Source organism: Lissotriton helveticus, chromosome 4_1, assembly GCF_964261635.1.
Source record: "Lissotriton helveticus chromosome 4_1, aLisHel1.1, whole genome shotgun sequence".
NCBI classification, from domain to species: Eukaryota; Metazoa; Chordata; class Amphibia; order Caudata; family Salamandridae; genus Lissotriton; species Lissotriton helveticus.
In genome coordinates this window covers 249,479,376-249,499,217 of record NC_136063.1, presented here as the reverse complement: position 1 = coordinate 249,499,217, position 19,842 = coordinate 249,479,376, and the positions used below count along the sequence as shown (strand labels likewise).

Sequence of the window (19,842 nt, the reverse complement as noted above, 5' to 3'; positions counted from 1 at the left end):
AATCAATAAGGAATTCTCAGAGATGAAAAATGAGAGTGAAATGATCCGCAAAGGTGTGTTATGTTCCCATAACATAACATGAATGCATTCAAAATATAGGAAAATAAATTGCAAGCCATCTGTTCTACTTTGGGATATCAACACACATAGTGAAAGGAATATGATGCCTAACACTATGGATATCTGAAAATACTGCTAGGCAAAATTTGCTACCAAGATGTGTCTGTCACTATTAGTACTATTTATGACCAGCGTCTCAAAACACCGCCCTGGGTGGTATTATTGTTTTAATGAAATTTTTATGGAGCGCCATCTAAGAGATATGCATTTTGAATGAACACTTATGGGACTTACCTGTTAATAGATATATGAGCATTTAAACCAAATGAGATTCTAGAAATGTATAAAGAAAGGATAATCTTTAAGCCTTCTACCCCTTTCTGAGGGGCATGTGAAAAAAGGTCTTTTGCAGGTCTATTAAATATGTTATTTTTTCTGATCCATGAAGGACTCCAGCCTCTGCAATATCTAATGGAACTTCCCTTTCTTCCTGGAATTTGATGTCAAACACATTCCTTCCCTGTATTATGCCAATAAAAGATCATTCATCTATGTTATTTTATATTATTATCGTGTTCTGTAAGAATGTTTATGGTTTGTATTCAGGCTATGTAGGCATATATTGCTCTACATGTAATTACTTCCAGAGGAGGTGGCGTGGTAACTATTTCTGTGGTTGTGTGGTGAAGTACATTTTATTGTATGTTAATTAGTGATAGCGCATTCTATGGTATATCAGTTCATACTTGTCGTAGTAATACAGTGTTTACATTTTTCTTTGTGTTTGTAACTAACAGTGGGCATGTGGCCATACGATACTTATGAGATGTTTATATTACATGGGAATGTTTCTAAGTCGTGGAAGGTGTGTTTAAGTATCTTACTGAATGTTTTACTTTTTACTGCAATTTTTTAGTATATTTTCTTCGGTGTTTCATGCTGTGATTGTGCTTTGTGTGATAGTGAGATAGTCAGTGTATTTATGTTAGCACATTTATAGTGGTTTATGATAGTTGCTGTCTGTCTCAATTATGTTGCATGTGTTTTAAAACAAACAGGCTGACTTTGACTTTGGTGGGTGGAGGCATAGCCCAACGTTAAGGGCTGAGGGGTCTGCCACCCTCCTTTTTGCAAGTATAATGAGTGTCTGCCAGGAGGAGCAAGGGTCAGCCAGACAATAAAATCGGGTCAGACAGCCAGATACTTTAAATGTGCTATTGCCTGAACCAAGCTTTGCCAAGCTGAAGGTTTCACAGCCCAGAGAGCATGCCCTTATCAGCCCAGCAATGCCCTCTGAGGTCCTCCTCCTCATGACAAGAGGGGGTGATTGACCAATAGAATCAGACCTGGGTGCTTCAATGTTAAGCTCTGAAGGGCCCGAGGCAAAATGTCTGTCAATGAGTCCTCATCACAGAGTGATGTGGGATCAGCAATTCTCATTGAAACCATCCCACTATGTGACGAGTTAGGGAAGGTCATCCTCTCAATGGCTGACCCTTGGCAAGGTCAGCCAATGAGATGAGTCAGTGCGATATTACATCAGTCTTCTTATCCCAGAGCCTTCAGCAACCACCAATGCCTTCCTGCTGCTCCCTCCCGCCACCTGATGTCACCGCTGCTAACTGGTAAGTGCTTCTTGAATGTTCTATGCATATGTGTATGTATTAATGTATGTGTATCTGTACATGCATGTTGTGAATGTATGTGTGCACGCGTATGTGCTTGTGAATGGTGGGTGTATGTGTACACTTGAGAATCAGTGGGTGAGACTGAGCGTGAATGTGTCTGGGTGGGTATGAGTATGTGTGTGTGCTTATAGGTAAATGGGCCGAAGCAAGTGTGTGCACGTGTGCCACTTTAGGGACTGACACTCCGTGGGTGGCCTGCGATCAATCAGGGTGGTGAAGGACACTCCGTTGCCACCCAGGCCACACTCCACTCTCTATATTGAGAGGTCACCACCAGCTCAGTAGTGAACTTTGTGTCTTCAGAGGAGCAACCATCACAGCAGTTCCCTTAAAGGTTCGGCAGGTTTGGGGTATTCGGCCTCCACCTTTTTGTGTTTAAAAACAAGCTCCAGAATATTACAGTTATTAGTAAAGGAACACTGTTTTGAACACGCTTTTCACTGTGACCCCTTTAATGAATGAACACAAAATTTTAAAATACTTAGAATGGGCTAAACATGCCCACCCCAAGCCACTTTTTGAATGCCAATTATTGAAAACCATTGAACAGATTTACACCAACTCAAACAAAGACACTTCCTTGAGTAAAGTTTAACTTACATGCCAAGCTTAGTGCAATTCTGTTCATTTGTTGTTTCTATATCATCGAGTGAAGCATCCTATCAGAGTTAAAATGGCAGATGTCTGTTTTGGGATCCCTCATTTTATTGGCCTTGGTTTTGGATCTGCATTAAACTTGCCCTAAAGAGTACAATGTTGATGTACTTTTTTTCTTTTTACTTTTCATGTAGACCTGTCGGACAGCGTCACATATTATGAAAACAGACATGGTTTTCTCAGTAGAACCTCTCACCTAATCATCACAGGTGTTATTTATTACACATTGGACGTCACAATAGGTAAATTAAAAAGTAATGAGTGGAATGGTTGTATTAATCTGGGCCGCGGAAAATTACACATGGCAGCATCTCCTTTCATTGTTTTTTTGACCGCCCTGCCACCTGATGAACCGATCATTGGAATGCATTAATTAATCTCATCTCTGGTAATGACATAGGCTGCACCCAAGTTAGTCTTTTGTAATATTTATTAATGGCACATCATTGCATGTGATGATCAATAATATATTTTGTATACACACAATCCAAATTGTGTACTCTTTGTCAAGGAATTGTAGTGGCCAATTAGCAGTAATAATATATTACAAGCTGAACCCCTTGGCAGCGGTGGTAATTCCATCGTGACGCTGGTGGGGAGAGGGGGAGCGCGGCGCTGCCATGCTCGTGATGGAACCACGCCGTCATGAGCCACGGGCGAGCTGTGCTCATGACGGCGTTGTTCCGTCACAACTCCGCCCACTCACTAATTTGCCCGCCTTGGCGGGGAATCAGTGCCTCGTGGGCGGCGCGGCCGCAGCATGACGGAACCACGCCGTCATGAGCATACGCAGCCCGTGGCTCAAGACGGCGTGGTTCTGTCATGAGCATGGAAGGGGTTAATGTCCATGTTTCTTCAATGAATATATCTATCTATCCATATATCTATTTATAAATATCTATTTATTTGTAGAGTTCTATATTGCGCTAACTAGACCTGGAGGTATCAGAGTGCTTTACATAGATGTGGAGTAAATAAATAGTTACATTAGTTACATTGATTCTTTTTAAAAACATTGAGAAGACTAGAAGGATGTTGTAAGTGGAGGGTTGGTGGAAGGATTTTTTTCACCTGAGCAAAGATACAATTTCCATTCTACACCTTTTCTTAGCAATGAGGCCATAAGAGATGCTCCTACTAAAAATACGGAACATATCAGGCAGCTTCTTTGTATTGCCTTTCAATACAACCAGTCCTCTGTGAGTGGCCCATGAGGTGAGGTAACATAGTGGTGATATCAGGTCACAGAAAAGAGGCCTGAACATGACCTCATCTTTGTACAGGGAGAGACCCAGATGATAAAATACCTATTTTACTGAGAATGCTTTTCCTGAGTTTGCCTGGTAGTCGCGACCTAAAAACAAGCCTGAAAACATGAATGTTTCACTTGAAGTACTGCTCGCCATTCTGCTGCTTATTCATAGCGCCAAGACGCCCTTCTTAGGTAACGGCCACGTTTTTATAAAAGCGATATCTAATCAAAAACAAATCTATGTGGTTGCTGTTAATATTACATAGAAGATAGAGTTCTGCCATACTTACTGGTTGATCTTTCCTGTAGTGAGAGCACTGATAATCCACTCCAAGTCTAGGATTTTGTAAGGGATGAGTATTATAGTGGCATTCTCGTGGAGATTGAAAGCACTCTCAGGGTAGATGAACTGGTGAGTGGTTTTGCTTCCAACATCAACTTCATATCCCACCGTGACTGCTTTGTTCATTCTGAATCACACAAGGGAGAAAAATATATTTGCTGGTCGAAGAACCTCCGCTTTATGCTGCTTTGAATCTGTCTATACAAGTAATCAGAAAAAAGCATATTTTGAAAATAAAGGTGGATGAGAAATACATTTAGCTGTACTCGAGCCCTCAACATTTATAAAATGTGCAAAATTCTAAGACTTAGCTGGAGCCTTGCTTGTAGTCATACAGACTAAATACAATGATGCCTATGGTATTATTATTAGAAACTGCCTATTTGAAGACCGATACTGAAAATTATCTATCCTTTGTTTTTTAATTACTTGTGGAATAAATCTTCATTCTCACTTCATTTTTATTCATCTCGTGGCTATCTAAAAAAAATTTACAAATTAACACGAAGAAGGAAAGTTGGTTTATATAACTTATTTTAGTAAACCAATTCTTTTCACAGAACATTTTTCAATTATTCAACTTTTTTCTTTTTATACACATTTATATACATTTCCCCTATATCTTTACACAATATTTACAATGTGCAGACAAACATAAACATAACCAAAGCAACAAAACTTTGTCCAGTACCCTTTTCCAATGGTTCAAATAATGCCCAATACTTTAAACAAGGAAATTCATGGTATTGTATTATAAGACCTTAATTCCTTCATCTCAATCACCCCATATAATAGTAGAGCCTCGGAAGCTGAAATGACTTATGTTTCTTTTTTTCAAGGCTCTCATCAAATATTTCAAAGACTGGTTCCACGTTATAGGGTGTCAGATTGTAATGACAGTCGACGCGTTTCAGCCTATCACCTATTCAGGCCTCTTCAGGAACAATTACACATCTACCTACAAAATAAATAATAATATTTACATATATACATACATACTACTTGTCAGGTCACGATTACCAACACCCAAGGATGAGTGCCCATAGAACTATAGAGATGACAGATACCTAGAGGTATATTGGCAACATTATTTGAATCAGTGACACCACCTAATGTGCAGAGCGATTCGCGATATAGGTCAAAACAGGGAGACCAATGAAAGACCTAACCAAGGAACGTGATTAAACCTTAACGCCTCAAGTGCACCCCAACCAGTGCCAACGTAAAATCTGAACTCAAATACCTGGGCACAGTCCTCAATCCAATATTCTAGAAAAAATATATAAAAAATAAATCGGGGCATTACAACTTAAATCACATGTTTAAACCACCTAATGAAACTAACTACGGGCGAGTCCCTTAACTTCATAATCTCTTACTTTAAAGCTGCGTGGCTCCCAATCGTCACGGCAAAAATCAATACACTCGAACAGCTTGCGGTGATTACTGGGCGAACCTAGGAAACCGCTGTGGCCAATTCCAGCTCTGAAGTGCAAGGATCCTTATTATTCAGGATACTCGTTCTTGCTCGCTTGTGAAGCTTCCTCTACTGCGCCATTTTAAGGAGTAAACACTAAAGAAGGACTAGTCGACCATCCACTGTGCTAAAAGGGAAATAAACAACGGACTAGGTGATCAGGTTACCATTATGTACTGATCCATCATGGAGGCCAAATATCGTGCCGAAATGATTATAGAAACAAATCGGAGCCCGAAAAACGTGCTCACACACTGACCGCTTGTATCCAGCCAACACCAGTCAAGCAACCAAAACCATTTAACCAAAAATAAAAATAATAATAAAAGCCCTAATCAAAAACAGTGTGTCCATCTACATCTATATCCAGCTAAGTTACATCTGCCATAATAAGGGGTGTAAATATTATTGGCACCTTATATCCCAGTGTGTGGCCTCAACCTCGTACAAACTAGAGCAATTTCATATACATTTCCAATATATATACAAATAGAGAAATTAGTTTCAAGTGCACAGTATCTCTTTATCCAGGTACAAACAAGTTCACATTCAACTAAGTAATGACCAGATCTCATCTCTATCATTAAGCCCTGATTTTGATGTTTGATATTTCTCAATCAATCTGGCTTTAAGATAGTTGAGTTTGATCTCTGTTTCTCCTTTATTCAGGTTAGTCACACAACACAATACTGATCAATGGATATCTTTTATTGAGTGATTGTGCGTGAGAAAGTGGCTGACCAAAGGCGCCCCTGCAGTTTGACATTTAATTCTTGATTTATGCTGCAGCATACAGGTTTTGACTGGCTGAATGGTTTGTCCAATATAACATTTCTCACATGGACACTTAATGCAGTAAATGAGATTTTTAGAATTACAGTTGGAAAATGTTCTTTGTATATGTGTTCTGCCATTGATCTCAATTTCTTTAGAGTCCCTCGTAAGGTCACATGCCATGCAATTATGGCATTTAAAATGACCCATAACCGGAGGCAATCCGTGGAGGTCTCTTGTGTCTCTTGGGATTACCTTATAACTGGTAGTCTTAGCTCTTACTAACTGGCTGCGAATATTCTGACCTTTCTAAAACGCAAACAATGGTTTAGGTATTGCCAGATCGTCCAACAATTTCCAATTTCTTTGAATTACTTTCTTAACCTTATTGGCCCGAGGGTTAAAGGTTAACACACATGTGAGTGGGGTATTGATTTTATCCTTTTCTTTGGGTACCAACAATGTTTCTCTTGGGGTGTACAAAAGCTCTTTTCAGAGCTACTTTAACTAGTCTTTTAGGATAGCCTTGTTTCATACAGAGCACCATACACAGGCAAAGTAATGGAATTTTCCATATATGAGTTACATAAAAGAACAATAAAAAGAAGGAAAAAGCAAAGCAGAATACACCTTCCACTCAAATAGAATCTCACACCTGAACCCCAATTCATACAAATACCAGTGAAAAAAAAGAAAGAAGCAACCTAAAAAGATATACAGAAGCCTCCATGACAACAAGCAAGGAAACACATATGTATGGTGTAGTTTGGCTTGTAGCATGTTACACAAAGATTGCATTGAGTCATAAGAACCAAGATAATAGATTATTGCAACTTGCAAAATGCACAGCAGTTATGGTTCCTACAAAATGTAAAAAATTACAATGATCACGGCTTTGAATGAATGGAAGTAGGATGCTTAGAGAAAAGAGGGGCAATCCGTTAGTTACAAAAATTAAAGATCACATTTGCCGCTGCCACTACATCCTTAATTTCATCTGGGTACAGCGTTTAAGCTGTGATGAACTCTGGAGCTGAAACTGAAGGAAGGGACTGCAAGAAAGAGGATACCTTTTCCCTCTCTACTTCAAATCCTCACCTTTTTCTTACTACGCTCCAAGCTTGCTCAGGTAAACTTCCACGCTGAGTCTGCTAATGTGCAGTTCCCTCAGCTAAAAGGCTGTCCACTACAGTGCAGAGAGCAAAATAAACTACCAATTATGTATGAAGGTTTTCAGGCCTGGTTCACAGGAGCCTAGCTGGAGGACTTTACCAGGATGACACCAAGATGTCTTAAGTGAGGTGAGTCAGTGAAACCTGTCTGTTTAAGTCATAATGTTTCCTAGGTAAAAAACAAGCAAACTGGACTAATAACACTCAAAACAGAAGGTTCAGTATCAGAGAAAGCGGGTGCTTCATTTTGCTCTCCATTTATCTGTATGAGGGTATTTCAGTTGAAAGCTGTATCCATTCAGGTCAAGGCCTTCCCAGTACTATTAGCCTCGCTGAGGATGGCTGACCATACTTTCTACAGCTGACCCATCTAGTGACTCCCATCTGCTACTGCTGCTCAGCATACACACGCAGGTCGCTAGCTGCCGACGAGGGCTCAGTGGAACGGGGAAGAATTCCACAACACGCCATGACTGTAATATGTTTGCTAAATGCACGCTGCACAGATTAAATGCGCAGCCCCCTGTAAATCCTTCATGTAAGACGTCTACCCATGTTGCATTTTACTGAATTGGGCTCCAATGAAACACCTGATGAATATCAGCACAGGAATGTTTTTCGTTGCAGAGGTATGTGTTTAGTTACATGCAGACACAGTAGAAATCTTGGCAATTGTACTCATTGGCAGTCTGGCTATTGCTGGAACTCTCATAGGCAATCTAATCAGTCAAAATTGTTTACCATCTACCCGTAGGCTCACCACTTTCAAATGTGTGATCTGGCTCACAGGTGAAAGAGATTTGAGTTGGTATTTATGACCAGCCTAGGTTCTGGAGGGCCTAGATCATGTAGTTCTCCCTATTTAGGGCTTGTCTGACTGTGCATTCTTAATTTGTTGTAGCTAGACACTCAGATTATCTGAAAGACTGATGCAGAGGGCATTTACATCATCAAGACATGACAACACTAAGCTATTGATGATGGGATGCAGTGAGAAAGGCCTACATAAGGGAAGACACCTTAGAGTTTTCAAAGCAATGAAAACATCCCTGGTTACTATGATATGATGTTTTGGAGTGAGAAGTTTAAGCCTATGATCATGCTGAGGTTCCTCCATTCTTAGAAGTATCTAGTGCTGTCCTAGCTCAGAGGGGCAAGTGAATATAGGATGATACCACATTGAGTATTTGAGTTAAGTTTAAGATGGTTTCTTAGCATCCAGTGTGGTATTTCGGACAGGCAAGTCCTCATGGGTTTTGAGGTTTAGGATGAAGTTGGTAACATCAACCTAGATATAGCAGGTAATCTTCAAGGATCTGATGTTCATATACTACAACATTGTGGTTGAAGTACTAGCCTTCTAATATATCACAGTCACTACATCGACTACTTCTGTGTTGTGAATGAATGATTATAGGTAAATGTAGATTCACATCTACTTACCTTACTGATATTGTGGTAGCTGATGTAGTGTATGCATCAGCTTTGCAGGTTGATATTTTGACCAAGATGTATTACTTTAAAATTGAACTGACAAGGTCTGGAAGTGAGGTCAGCTATGCACTAAAGAGGAGGGGTGCGACTGTTGAGCATTGAGAGGTGGTGAATGAGTAGAAGGGTGCGAAAGTGACAACTTGCACTCTGTCAATGAGGTATCATTTTATCTAATTCAGAGCCATGCCCTAAATTCCTTTGTCTTCTATTTTTTGTACTAGCAATTGTTGTTTTAGCATTAAATGCTGATGGTAAGGGTTGTCCTGCATCTCCATTCAAATTGGTGATGCTTTGAGGTCCTTCCAAGTGCAGTGTAAGGTCCAGTTCAAGCTTCTTACAGTTCTGAATTCTTACTATCTGTCAAACAGAAGTCTAGTTTGCTTCATGAGGCTGGAGATACGTGAGGAGCATGCTTTTCATTGAGTATACCTAAGGATAGTCTTTTGGATTTTGGTCTGTACTTTGGTCAAACCCATTGAATCGTTGGTCTGCCTTTGTATGGAGATCCTGGGCAGTGAAAATGTAGTAATGAATGCCCCGCTCCAAATAGAGCAAGGTGACGGTCACTGTGAACCAATGGCAGACGGTCCACCAGGTCAAGGGTTTTTAACAGCAAAGCCGCCTGTGGCTCTGCAAACAGAAATACAGTGATTTCCCTACCTTTCAATGGAGCAAGGGTGCTCTCTCTTTGCAAAACTCTAAATTACCCCCTTTGTCTTTTGGTGATCTGCTTGGAAACTGGGCTGATCCATTACAAAATATCCGAAACCCATCTAAGCACGACATAGGCTTGAGTGGGAGACAGAGAGGCAAGCAGAAGGGAAATATCATTAACATTTTGGCCCTGGCGAGCAGTCAAGATGCTATATTAAAGACTGACTCAAAAGGTTTCAGTACAGCTGTATGGAAACCAACCAGCACTGCATTTTCCATGCAATATTAGACAATATCAGGGCCTGAAAAAAATTGGAATATGTGTTTCCTCTGACACAAATTACTTGATGTATTAGTTAGTGGTAATATCTGTTAATTGTAGCTTCTTCACTTTTGTGGTCATAGTATATTTGTGACGTCAAAATAAAGAAATCTAAAGCAATGTATCCCAGCCTTGGTGATGCATTGTTCAATCCACTGTTTATGTAAAGATGTGAAGGACATTTGAGGAAAACTAAAACTGTTGCTTGAAACTATGCACATTCTACATTTATGGACATGGAAAAGAAAGAAAGTAATATTCTTCTGAAAATCTAGCCAAATATTTGAATCGAGAAAGAGGTTGTTCACACTTTTTCTTCATATATAATTTTGATTCACAAACAACGAGCCAGAACAAAACATAAACATGCAAAATAAAATTGTTAAATAGTGCGTTAGCTCTAGTCCATCTCTATCTAAAATAAAATTATTAAATAGTGAATTAGCTCTATCCCACCTCTATCTCTTTCCAATGCATTTATCCCATCATCTAAGGGAAAAATCTTGCTAGACATTACCTTACACTTCTCAAGACCATTATAAGAGAAGCCTGTTTCCTCTGCAGATGGGACTGTGGGACATAGTGCAAAAGAGAATCTCCACGCAGTTGTCTGAAGGTTTTGTATGAACAATGGCTTACAGCTAAGCTATAGCCATTTGTTATTCAGGTTACCAATTCTCTATCGTAACTTGTCGCAAAAAAAAAAAATGTGATAATAGAGAAACAATGTAATTTTTTAAGAACGACGTCGTGTGTGTTCAGTGAAAGTTCTACTTTTAGGCACTAAACGTGCAATTCATTTAAAATAGGAAAAAAGTTTTGCAGGCACTATGGGTCATATGTAGGAAGGCGTTAGCGAATCGCAAACGGGCATTTGGTATGTAGGTGCCACATAGCAAAATAAGGAATCGCAAAAATTGTGATTCCTTATTTTGCTCAAGCATTTAAGGAATCGCAATTTTGTGATTCCTTAAATGCTATGTAGGGGTGACTTTTAAAATGCGATTTTGGCTTAAGGAATCGCAAAATACCACCTACTCCAAGTAGATGGTATTTTGCGATTTCCTGTCAAAATGCATTTTTTTTAAAAATTCAAAGTGTCATGTGGCGCACAGACATGCCCTTAGGGCATGTCTGTGCGCCACATGTACTACAGGCACATTCAAGGGGTGCAACAGGTGTCCTTTGGACACCCTAGCACTCTTGAAATTGCGATTCTCAAATTGCGATTTTCTCATAGAAAATCGCAATTTGAGAATGTATCCCCATTCATTCCTATGGGCCTCTTGGCCCATAGGAATGAATGGAACACTCATTCCTGAATTGCGATTCGCAATTTGCGAATCGCAATTAATGAATTTTAGCAATTCGCTAAAATATTGCTATTTTTTATCTACATTCCATTTTGCAATTCTCAAATAGCGATTCCTTAAAAATCGCTATTTGAGAATCGCAAAATGGAAATTACCTACATATGCCCCATGTTATTTTTCTCATACCCCAATGCTATCTCACTCACTTAAATTCGCTATTCAGCCAGTTTCTTTCACTCATTGCTTTGTGCAGTATTTCGTGTTTTTTCGTGTGTTTTTACACTATGTGTGTTCCTTTAAAAGATCTTCCATCTTTTTAGTATACAGAGCCTCCCACTGACGTTCTTTGTGCTGTACATCCTTTCATGCTTCCTCATTTTCCAGTCTCTCTCTTATCCGAGGTGTGATTTGTTGACAAACCCACCCCTAATGATTGGTGCCATGTACGTGTTCTCACATCATCAATTCTTAGAAGCCAGCAAGCAACAATATAAACAAAGCTTATTTACTCACCGCAAAACAAGCTCATGGCTGTCAATCCATCTTCCATAGCCCGAATCCCTCAGATTCCCAGCATTTCCTACCACGGCACATCTTCTACACTTGTATGGACTGATCTCCGGAAAGACATAATCTCCAGAAATGGTCTCGAATAACTGGCTTATTGTTTCATTAAAAGGTCTAGGTTTGGGGTCCATCTGCAACTTCTGCAAGAAAAAGTAAAATGAGAAGCCATACAAACTGAATGACGTTTTGCAAATACTAACTATTGCGTCATCTCCTCAAATGTTTACATGCACATATACAGCATGCTGACCACAGGGATAATTTCATTAGAATCATCAAAGGAGGAAAGAGATTTCACAAGGCCTCTAACCCATGATGATATCACAGAAAGCGAGATTAGGTGAACCCTGTTTATTTTGAATAAATAATGTTTTTTAAACTTCTATAAATAAATATTATGAGTTACCTGGCAAACACAACCGTCAAAAAGTAAGAAATACTTATTTTACAGTCAAAGTCAGAGAGTCTTCTATAGCGCAACATGTCACCGTTAGGTCTCAGGGCGCTTGCAGACACAGTGAGGCTCGCTGGGTCGCTATTAGTCGGGGAACAGCCAGGTGTTTAATTCCTTGTGAAAGGACATATGATCTGAGATGAACGAGATATGGGGGGGAAGCTTGTTCCAGTGGTGGGGGGGCGAGATATGGAAAAGACCGGCCACCCTGTCTCGCGGGGTGGACTCTTAGAGGAGTTAAAAGAAATGTAAAGCTGGATCTCAAAGTTCTGGTAGGCTGGTATTTACTCAGCTTTTTGCCTAGGTACCCTGGGCCAGTATGATAAAGTCTCTTATGTATGAGGCAAAGAGTCTTAAATTTGCCTCTCAGCCTAATAGGTAGCCAGTGGAGAGATTTCAAATTGGCATAGGCAGATGATCTCCTGGGTAGATCCAGAATAAGTCTAGCTGCAGTGTTTGGGAGGGTTTGAAATTTGGCATAGAGATCGTTGTTAATAGAAGCCAGTAGGGTGTTGCCATAGTCCACTGGAGTCATAATTAGGCCCTGAATCAATGGTTTACGAGATTCGATTGGTAGCCACTTGAAGATCTTACGCAATTTGTGTAAGATGCCATAACAGGTACCCACTACATGGTTTAGATGAGCTTTCATCGACAATTTATTGTCGATAGTGATCCCCAAATTGCATATGGTTGATTTAGGAGATTGACACAGGCCCAGTGACTGGGGCCGCCAGTCGCTAGACCAATGATCTTCAGCCCTGTCAAATAGAATTATCTCCATTTTACTCTTGTTCAGTTGCAGTTTATTTTGACCCATCCAGCTATCAATGTGGGTCATACAGTTCTTGAACCGGATGATAGTGTCCGAAGGCTCAGGGCCGAAGGTTATCAGCAGTTGGGTATCATCAGCGTATGAAACCGTTTCAAAGCCGTAAGATCTAATTATCTTGGCCAAGGGAGTAACATACAAATTGAAGAGCATGGGACTCAAAATGGATCCCTGCGGTACTCCAAAACATACTGATCTACTGCATGCTGCCATAGGACCGAGATGCACCAAGGTAGATCGATCTTTTAGGTAATTATTAAACAAGTCCAATGCCTTCCCCTGGACCCCCATCTCCCAGAGCCGTTGTAACAAAATGTCATGGGAGATGGTGTCAAAAGCAGCTGATAGATCCAACAGTACCAAAATAGCTGATTCCTTCTTGTCTAGGGCAAGCCTGATGTTGTCGATTATTTCGACTACCGCCGTATTGGTGCTGTGCGCAGCACGGAACCCCGATTGAGAAGGATCGAGCAGATCTGCCCTTCTAGATAGTAGGTTAGCTGGCTATTTACTAAGGCTTCAAGGACTTTCCCAAAATAGGGCAACAGCGAGATGGGCCGATAGTTGACTAGTTCACTAGCATCTGATATAGGCTTCTTCAATATGGGCCTGACAAGGGCTTTTTTCCATCTGACCGGAACGATAGCTTGGTTCAGAGAAAGATTGAGGATCTCAGTAAACCTTGGTATCAGAGAGGGAGCAAAGTTCTTAATCATTCGTGGGGGTAAAGGGTCTGTAGGAGAACCAGATTTGATTTTGATATTAGCCTCTAAAACCTGCTTCCTGGTTACTGGTTGGAATTCAGTCAACAGGGAGATTTGTGGATCGCTTCTGGTGGTTGTCTGCAGATCGATCCCTTCCTCCTGCAGTAAGGACCGATATATAGCCTTTATTTTCTCGTCAAAAAAGGAAGATAGTTTGTTGACCCACTCCTGAGAAGGAGCCACAGAGGATCGAATGACTTCAGGGGTGGTGAACTCTTTCATAATTTTATAGAGTTCTTTACTTAAATTGGCTGCGTTGTTAATCCTCCCAGCTAAATACATCGTTTTAGCCTCTTTAATGTTGTTTAAATATGCACAGTGACTTTCAATTTCTGAGTTTTGACTTCTGCAGTAAACCAGGGCGACGGTTTATGCTTCCTCTTAACTCTAGAAAAAGACACTATTTTATTCAATGTCATTGTCATTGCCTGTTCAAAATCAGTGACAGCTACCTCAATATCATTGGTGTTCAGAACGGCTACAGAGTTGAAATTGTTAGCAAAGGAGACAGATGTAACTTTGCGCCAAGGTCTAATCTTGACGCTTTCATTGACAAGTCTTATTACCGGCTCCTTGGCAGGAAAACTGAACTGTATTAAATAATAGTCTGTCCACAAGAGCTGTACGGGTTGATCCACGATGATCCTGGTGGAGTTCGTGAACAGAAGGTCAAGAGTATGACCAGCCAGGTGGATAGGACCCACTACCAATTGTTCCAGGACCAAAGTCTGGAGAGATGTAATCAATTGGTCGGTGTCGGGGTCATGAGCCAGCTCGGCATGATAATTAAAGTTGCCGATCAAAATGAAATTATTGGCACCCATAACACAAGGAGCAATGCATTCAACTAGTTGGTTTACAAAATTGGCTTTTTGACCGGGCGGCCTATAGACTAAGGCTCCTGTCCAATTCTTAACAGATTGCGACGTTAGTTTAAAAAGTAGTATTTCTGCTTTTTCTAGATGCAGAGAATCTATTATAATGGTTTCTAAAGAACATGTCATCGCAATAGCTAATCCCCCACCTCTCCCGACTGCTCTGTCCAGCCTAGCTAGCTTATAATACAAAGGGAAGGCAATGGCTATATCTGGAGAAGACTGTTCTTGGAGCCAGGTTTCAGTAATAAAGCAAACTTCCGGTTTTTCTTGATCCAAGAGAGTCCAAATTTCTAGCGCATGTTTGGGAATTGACCGTGCGTTGAAATACATAGACTTCAGGGGTGGAGGGACTTCTAATGTAGCTCTGGCCTTAGTTGTGTATAAAGTGGATGGTCCGAGAGGGATGTGATCCTGGTTCAGGGTGATCTCCTCGCCTATCAGACAGTCAGTATGTACAACCATGCTGGAAAGGTTGCTTAATGCCACAAGCTCACCCCTGGTATAACAGATTTTAGCCATAATTACAATGTCTATAAAAATAAGACCCCCAACAGGCAGGGGTTCTGGCGGCTGGTGATAGTCTGGCGCAGACGGGCCCGCCTTTGGTGCACCTTCGGCGGACCGCCGGCGAGTCCACACCCCAGCCATGTTCAAATAGGTGCGGGAGGACGCGAAACTAGACCACCGACCAAGATCACCAGCCGAAACACCGGAAGTGGTACAAGCTGAGAACCCAGAATAGTCCCTCCACTACAAACTGCACAAGCCGCGGCAGAACGGGGACGGCGGGCAGACGAGGCACGTTTGATTAGAATAAAGATGACTCGCAGCGCAAAAACAGTGCTCCCTCAAAACAAGTTAAAACAGTTTTGCACATATCGAGTGAAACGTACTATGTGCAAAGGAATAAAAACACACTGCAGTGAAACAACAAGTCTGGCCCCTAATTCTACCGAATGATTAATGGCCCGCTGCGCTTCCGCACCCCAGCCGTGTTCAAATAGGTGCGGGAGAACGCGCAACTAAACCACGGACCAAGCTCACCAGCCGGAACACCGGAACTGGTAGAAGCTGAGAGCCCAGAATAGTCCCTACGCTACAAACGGCACAAGCCACGGCGGAACGGGGACGGCGGGCAATTTAAATTATTTGTGTAAATACTGGGATGGACTAACCCATCTGACCATCTTACAGTGTCTGCATTTATATACAGGGACAGAACAAAAGCAAAAGCAGGCCTTCCTTAAGTGCCTGTGAAGAGAAAGCAAGCTGTGTGTCTTTGTTTCCCTCAGTGGCATTTACATTTAAATGTAAGGTTCCAGGCGTCCCCCAGATACAAACAGAAGGAGGCCGGAAGTCCCCTTGACTTCGGCCCAGCTGGAGGTGAAAAAAAGCCCCCTCCCTACCTGCACGTTGCTGCTGGGAATGGAAAGCAGACAATGTGCTGGCGCTGCTGTACGTGTTCTGGTGTCCGAAAATTAAACTGGGACAAGTTCAGCATATTTCTGTGGGTCCCAACTTCTTGCCAGGGGGGAAGGAGTCCACCCTATGAAAAGAGTGGGGGGATGCCGTGTACCTGTGCTTACCCCCGACTTGAGCCCTGCTACTAGGCATACTGTATCTGAATATGTGCTTTAATGACCTCACATTTTTAGGTCGAGTCTGGGCAGTGCATGCCCAGTCTGGGCTGCTCTGCGAGCCATGCTGTATTGTAGAATAGAATAGAACCCTGCCCACTCTCCGCCCATATTTGTCATTGGCTTGTGTCATTGTCCTTCGTAAATGCTGGCTTCGGAATAGTGAAGAGGCTTGTTAGCCCCTCCTTAGGATCACCTTGTCTTCATTTTGAACCTCCCATGAGGACTGGCCCCTTTTAGTTCGGTTGTTACACGGTGAGTCTTTTTTAGTCTGTAAGTGCTATTTTCTTTAAATAGTTTGTCCTACTGCAGGCATGACATGCTTTCCTGCAACATTCAGTGTGCCATGCACGCTTTCACTTTCTAAGCAGCCCGGGACAATGGCGTCCGCCGTCGATCATTTATAACACAAATGGCTTGATTGTGCATTACTGGTATTGATGCACTGTAGGTATGAGATTTATTATGATATTTCTGATAATGCAATACTGTTATTGGGAGCTATATCTGTGTTACATAATGAAATCAAATTGAGAAACCCAGAGTCGTTTAAACTTTAATAGAGGAACTTGGGAATTGTCTGTACTATTTGCTGCGTTAGATGTATTGTTTTCAAACTTTCATTCCTGTTTTATCTTCTTTCTCTTGCAAGGTCTTATTTAGTGTCTACATTATGAGGTTTTTTCATTGTATATCCTGCTCAATAAAAAGAAAATAAATAACAAAAGATTATCTAAATGCCACAATTTCACATTATGAATACATAACACTGATAATTTCTTCACTGTTTACGAGGGTGTGTGTCCTGGGAACCATTGAGGAGACCGCTATGTTATCTGTTATCGCCTCATAGCAGCCATTGCGTTTATCATTTTCAAAACATATAGATAAATACCATTACAATGTCAATTACAGTTGTTAGTGAGGCGATGACGACTTCTTCAGTCCGAAGCATAGGCACATGGGAAAAGTGTCAAGTCCCCAAGCTTGAGTGGCTGTGACTTCTTAATATTTCACGCAAACCCCAACCTGGTATCCTTACTTCCTCCAGCAGCAATCCCAGCAGCTAACCCCAGCTCCCCTGTTAGCAGCAGTAATATTAAACAAGCATCTGCAATGCAGTAGGTCTCGCATTTGCGCGAGCTTGAGCTATTGACATTGTAAATAACAATGCCTTTATTTATGTTTTGATTTTTAAAACATAAATAAAAGGCATTGTCATTTACAATGTCAATAGCTTAAACTCTCGCTAATGCGAGACCTATTGCATTGCAAATGCTTGTTTCTATTGGCTCCTCTTACTGTCCTTCATAAATTCTAGCTTTTTATTGTTGAAATGGCTTACTAGTCCCTCCTTTTGCACCTTTATAACCTTCCATACGGACTGCCTCTGTTCATAGCTGCCAAGGTTTCCGATTGCTAAGCGTGACATTTTCATAATTTCAGTGTAATTATGAGTGACATTTCAACAGCTAGGAGTGACACATTCTCGCCTGCAAAATGAGGCAATGAAGACGAGGTAAATATATAAATATCACTAATTAGACCCATTTGAGCAACAAGAAATTCTAAGAAGCTCTATAAGGTGTTGTAAAACAGCAAAAATAGAAGGGTGCTACCCTATTTTAGCAGTTATCCTAAGCAGTACTTTAGTTTTGTTACCAAAAGTAATTGTACTACGCAGTAAAAGATCTCAGCTGCTATAATATAAATCAGTTATCTAGAGCCACTGTAGCTGACCTCGCTGCCAAGCCTGCAGTGGCACCATTTCAGCATAGCGTAGGACACAAGCAGTGAGCTACACAGGCTCATGCTGACACAAGCTCAGCTTTAAATGAAATATATTGAGAATGAGCACTAAGTAAATGTGCCACAGCCGCGGCGAGTCTCCAGCAGCCCGTCTTACTGTCAGCAGATCAGAGAGCTGCATAGAGGACTGACTGTACAAAAGTCAATAATCATGATGATAGTTTAAGTTGCTTCTGCTGCACTTTTATTACGTGCTTGTCCTTTCAGTGCACCTAAACTCAAGCGCAACTCCGAGAGCGTCAGAGGAGTTCTTTCTTGTCTCGCGCTCCTTAAAAAAGACCCTTAGTCTTGTGACCCCAGTGCCCCTCCCACCGCTGATATCTGAAGCCTGCAATGCCATGGAGCCTCGGCGGCTTGTGCCCTTGATGAGATAAAACAACTTAGAGGAAAGCTATATTCTCAGCCTGCTCCGTTTGGTCGATGCTCACCACCAGCCGGCGGTAAGTCGTTACCATCTTATCATGATGCTGAGCTCAAAAATTAAATCTTTTTAAAGTCCGATATTACAGTCTGACCTCAGTATCAGTGACAGAGAGCAATGAGACGACGAGTCTCCAGCAGCCAATCAGTTGCAGAGAGGCATTTGCATCATGATGAAAGCACAGGCAACAGTGGAAGGAACGGTGAGCTGCCTGTGCCAAACAAATCTTAAGCATAACTGCGGCCGCTATCGCACCATGGCAATTTATGGATACAATGTTGCACTCAAGTGACGCCAACACGTGACTGCCGCTGCGGAGCAGTGCACTTCTGACTTGACTGTCTCACATACACACAGAGCTGCCAGATGAGTGCGAATAGCAGCGCTCCCATCTCCAGGTAAGCTGTTGTCAGCAAAATCAGGAGGCTCTATGAATGCATGACTTTGCATTTTTGTGCGGTGATGCGGATCACCATACGAAAATGCGTTAGTCTCACACTTAATGTGTGATACTTGGCAGGGCTGTCTGTTACTTATGCTCTTACTCTTCATGCTTTTGGAGCACTCTTTTTTTGTTGACCTGCCGATGCTCGTGTAGTGAGAAGTGTTCATATTTACTTCATGCGCTGGATTATTTTAAATTGGCACGAGCACTTCACATGTTTTCATCCTCAACGTGGTGCTCACGATCGCTGCACTTTATCTGGTTTTAGTACGCATACTTTTCATCTCAAACATATTATTGTGTACTTTGCTATTACTAGAAATACTTTGTTTTTGCAAGCCAGTAGGTGGCAGTATGTATAAAGCTTTCCTCAATCCCCCTGAACATGTATTTTTCTTGTAACAAATTAATTTACTTTCTTCTTTTGCGGGTTTTATGCCTTTTACATTTCAGAGTTACGCTTTTAAATATTGCTTATAGTTACTTTTCGGGATGCTTCATGATTGCAACGCTTGATCTGGTTTTACTACATTTTTTTAAAAACATATTTTAGGGGAACTTTGCTAGTGCTAGAAACACTTTGAATTTGCAAGCTACTGGGTGGCAGTATGTACAATGCTTTCCTCAAGTCCCTTGTACTTTTATTTTATTTATATAACAAATTAATTTACTTTCTTCCTTTGCAGGTTTTATGCCTTTTGGCTTTCAAATTTGAAAGTTACGCTTTTCAAAAAAATGCTTGTATTTACTTTTCTATTATTGCCGCAATCAATGTCTGCAACTTCTTTGTGCCTCTTTCAAAGTTTTCTCTTTTGATTATTCAGATCTG

The 19,842-nt window shown here is 41.2% G+C and overlaps 1 protein-coding gene across 3 annotated transcripts in view; it reads right to left on the bottom strand.

Moving 5' to 3' along the window:
* LOC144828504 (CMP-N-acetylneuraminate-beta-galactosamide-alpha-2,3-sialyltransferase 1-like) overlaps positions 1-19,842 on the bottom strand; it is a 381,510-nt gene that overhangs the window by 103,883 nt on the left and 257,785 nt on the right. For 2 of the 3 annotated variants that reach the window (XM_078686730.1, XM_078686729.1), the window contains exons 3-4: positions 11,720-11,913; positions 3,948-4,127 (exon numbers count right to left, since the gene is read on the bottom strand). In XM_078686730.1, the coding sequence (XP_078542856.1) occupies positions 3,948-4,127; positions 11,720-11,913 (374 nt within the window). The remainder of the gene's footprint in view (positions 1-3,947; positions 4,128-11,719; positions 11,914-19,842) is intronic. The other variant, XM_078686731.1, reaches the window with a different exon arrangement.